The following is a 3,950-nucleotide window of genomic DNA, read 5'->3' on the forward strand; positions in this document are numbered from 1 at the left end:
TTTTATCTTATTTATTAACATTGTAAAATTGATTTTCATAAAATCTATTATATTGGATTGTCTTAAAATTAAGTATAAAATACTTAAGAATGCACTTGATTTTGTTAATTTTTTATTATAAAAAATAAAAAATTATCACAAAGATAAATTATTTAAAAATTATTAAGTATAAATTATTATTAAGTTTGATAAAATTAAATAAAAATCATTAAAAATAAATTATTATTGTATTTGGTTTACTAAAATATTATTTTACTTATATGTTTTTGAGTTTAATTATTCTAAAATATTCTTGATGTGGCTTGTCAGATTAATTGAAAATAAAAATATATTTATCTTAAAAATTAATAAATTATAATAAAATTATAATAAAATAAATATTACTTAATATTTTAATACTCAAAATGAATGTGATAACAAGATTATTTTATATATTATATATTATATTACTACAATATTTTATTATTTACAAATCAAATAAAATAATATATCTTCAATCAATCTCACTCTAAAATCTATCTTAATACGTCGTATGACGGCACATGGATATTGACCCAAAAAAAAAAAGACAATATAATATTTTACAAAGGGTGAAAAAATTAGAGCTTGTGGTTCCCGTATGGACATATTTTTAAATATTGTCAAAAAAAAAAAAGACATGTTTTTGTTTGGATTATAAAAGAAACTTCCCTGTTAAATTAAAGTCCCTTGACAAAACAAGTTTTCCACGGCTAGATCTTTCCCATTGTGCAATCCATGTTTTTCTCAAAACAACAGTATCTCTAGTCAAATTGAACCTCACAAAAAGTAAAGCCTTTTCTTAGCCGCGACCCAGCTCTTCCAGTCCGGCTTTACCTAGTACTTGTACAACAAGCCTCACTTGGACACCCAATTAATTAATCTAATCCCTGCCTAAATGGGGTGATTAAAATTTTAATGATGCATTAATCTAAATTACGAAGCTCGATTACGGATGACGTAAAGTATGCCACGTCAGTCAGGAGAACTCAATTCGAACCGAAAGCCTGTTTTACATGTGTTTGAACAGCCGAAATAACAAAATGGGCTTAAAACCGCAATTTTTTAAAATTTATTAAAATGAAAAACGAAGCTGCAATTTCACAAAACGTTTTTATAAAAAGATAAATACTGGGGCGGTGAAAGAGACACTGTTCCTGTGACGGCTGCCTGTTTTGCTGTTCAAATTGGAATTCGCTAGCGACATATAAAACCCCTGCATCACCTCAAAAGCATTTTCATTGACATTTTTGTTATTATTATTATTATTATTATTATTAATAACTACATAGGGAAAATTTATTTTTCATGTGCTCACTCAAGGTGGCGAACCAAAGAGGCTCAGGTAACATTCCGGCGAGCCATCATGGCAGCGGCGGAGAGGAGGATGATGATAGTCACGAAATAGAATCACAGTTATCTCATTTTCGACAAGTGAATAACAATCCACAAATGTTTTATAGCTACAGTCGAGCTGGTGAGATGTCGGCTATGGTTTCGGCTCTTACTCGAGTTGTTTCGGGTTCGGGTTCAGGTTCGGGTTCCGGGCTGGGAGGTGAAGGTCAACTTACGACGTCAAGTGGCGTCGGCTACGGCGGTGCGGTTGCTTCTCCTTCTTTAACTTCTTCTTCTTCAGCTGGCTCGGGGTTTTGGATTGGACAAAAGAGAGAAAGAGAAGAGGACAGTTTAGCTGAGTCTGTTCAAAGGGTTTATCGAGGTTTTAGCCATGGAGATTCATCTTCCTCCGGTGGTGCAACTGGTTAGATTTTTTTTTTATTCATTTAATTTTCTTCTTAAGAAAAAAAAATTAAATGATTTAACTTTTTCATTTTATTATTATCTCCATTAATAATAATTATATTAAACTAAAATTATGTGGCTTATCATTATAATAATTAACATAGAAAAGAAAAAAATTTATTGCTTTGCTTTAAAGCAATAAACTTCTCCACTAATTTGTATTTTTGTTTTATGATTTCTTTGTTACTCATTTATTTTATTTTAATTTTACAGTGACAGAAGAACCAACCGCCATTGCAGCAACACCGCCGTCTGCCACTACAGTCCCGGCCACGGCCGCCACGACTGTGAGGGAAAGCAGTGTCTCAAATGAAGAGGCCGGGGAGCGGAGGAGGAGATACAGGGGAGTCAGGCAGAGGCCATGGGGCAAGTGGGCTGCAGAGATTCGTGACCCGCATAAAGCAGCAAGAGTTTGGCTGGGCACCTTCGATACCGCCGAAGCCGCCGCCAGAGCCTACGACGAAGCCGCCTTGAGGTTCCGCGGCAACCGCGCCAAACTCAATTTCCCGGAAAATGTTCGACTTTTAACTCCCCCACAACCACAACACCACCAAAATCTTCCCTCCAGCCAAACACCTCTAGTATCCTCTTTAACTTCTTTGACACCATATCAACCTCACCACCAACAACCGTCAATGACGACGATAACAACCACCATTACACCTCCAATGCCGCCCTTTTTCATGTCGCAAAATTATCAAGACTATTATGATTACTCTCAGCTCTTGCAAAATCAACCCTCCCAAATCTTCCAAAACCAACCCCCCACTTTGTTGCAACCGTTCCTTCAGTCCAATACACAACTGGGTTCCGTTCAAGCTCATTCGTCATTGTTATCTTCTTCTTCTTCTCCGTCTTATTTTATCCGGCCACCGTCGTCTTCGGGTTCTTCTTCCTCCTCTGTTCCGACACTTCCTCTGCTTTTCAGTGATCCTCAACAACAGCTCAGTTTCCTAAGGCCTCCCCAGAACAATACTAATCCAAATCAAAGTAGCGGGTCAACTTTTCAAGTGCCGCCATGGACGCACTCAAGTCACCATCCTCCTCCTTCTTCAGGTTGATTAATTTGACTTCGGTGATCATATTTTTTTTATTTTTCAAAAGTAAATTTTAACAATCCTAGACAAATATTTATTATCAATAATATTTTAATTACATTATTTTGATGCGATTCAGGTTTAAATCACATTAGTATGATAAGTGATTCAGTTAGAATCAAAGAAAATTATACAATTGATTTCAACTACAATCGTATTAGAATGGTATAATTCAGTGAAATTTTGTATTGAATTGGTGTATTTTTTTATTGAATGGAATTGTTTTAGTGTAATTTTTTGAATGTGAGAAATGATTTTCCAATTTCAAATGTAGATATAGTTGAGATGAAAATAATGGGTTTTGAAAGAAAAAATTTTATGTACAAAAAAAAATATAAATATAAATTTTTTTAATAATATATTAAAATTAAAATTTTAATTAATTTAATTTAATAATTATAAAATTAATAATTAAATTATAATCCAATTTAAATGGATTTTTTTGGGTTAAAAAATAAGTATAATAATGTTTTCCTAATTATCTATTAATAATCCCATTTAATATTAATCAACTATGTTTCGGTGGAACCGAACGGATGAGGCTTGCTACGTCATCAACCTATTGTTTTTATATTCCCAAAAGGGATTGTTCCCTACGAACTTATCAACAACATCGTACTTGTTTAAAATATTTAAATAATAATATTTTATTTTAATGTTTTATTTTATTAAAATATATACCCACGGATCTTGACTGTGTATGCTGTATAAATTACTTAATTTTTTTAATATAATTTAATTAATTTGTAATTTCCAAGTCTGTCCCTCACTTTGGAATAATGAGTAAATAATCTTATAAAAAATTAGGATTAATTTCTTTTTCTTCTTATAAAATTATTGAGAAACTGTTAAAATCTTTTGTAAATAGTTTTATCATTTTAAAAATAAAATTACTGCCTTGCGATTCTTTTTAATATTAATTAAAAAGAAAAGAAAAATTAATATTTATGGGGCCAGGCAGAAAGGGGGTTACTTGAGATTGCGGATTACGTCTCAGGCAAATTGTAACGTGTCATTTTCTAGACCACTTTGTAA

At 32.3% G+C, this 3,950-nt stretch overlaps 1 protein-coding gene across 1 annotated transcript; it reads left to right on the forward strand.

The window, feature by feature from the left end:
- The first annotated feature begins 1,209 nt into the window (after positions 1-1,209).
- LOC123229067 (ethylene-responsive transcription factor ABR1-like) lies at positions 1,210-3,096 on the forward strand. Its single transcript, XM_044654639.1, has 2 exons — positions 1,210-1,777; positions 2,032-3,096. Exons 1-2 carry the CDS (start codon positions 1,327-1,329, stop codon positions 2,877-2,879), a joined length of 1,299 nt encoding a protein of 432 aa, XP_044510574.1. The 5' UTR covers positions 1,210-1,326; the 3' UTR covers positions 2,880-3,096.
- The last annotated feature ends 854 nt before the right edge of the window (positions 3,097-3,950 follow it).

This window comes from Mangifera indica, chromosome 11 (genome assembly GCF_011075055.1).
Source record: "Mangifera indica cultivar Alphonso chromosome 11, CATAS_Mindica_2.1, whole genome shotgun sequence".
NCBI classification, from domain to species: domain Eukaryota; kingdom Viridiplantae; phylum Streptophyta; class Magnoliopsida; order Sapindales; family Anacardiaceae; genus Mangifera; species Mangifera indica.

What these genes read in the sequence shown, in the direction of transcription:
- LOC123229067 (XM_044654639.1), top strand. Translation starts at nt 1,327, where the DNA reads ATGTGCTCACTCAAGGTGGCGAACCAAAGAGGCTCAGGTAACATTCCG. An exon ending in TTCCTCCGGTGGTGCAACTG is followed by an intron (nt 1,778 to 2,031) that starts GTTAGATTTTTT and finishes TTAATTTTACAG; the next exon opens with TGACAGAAGAACCAACCGCC.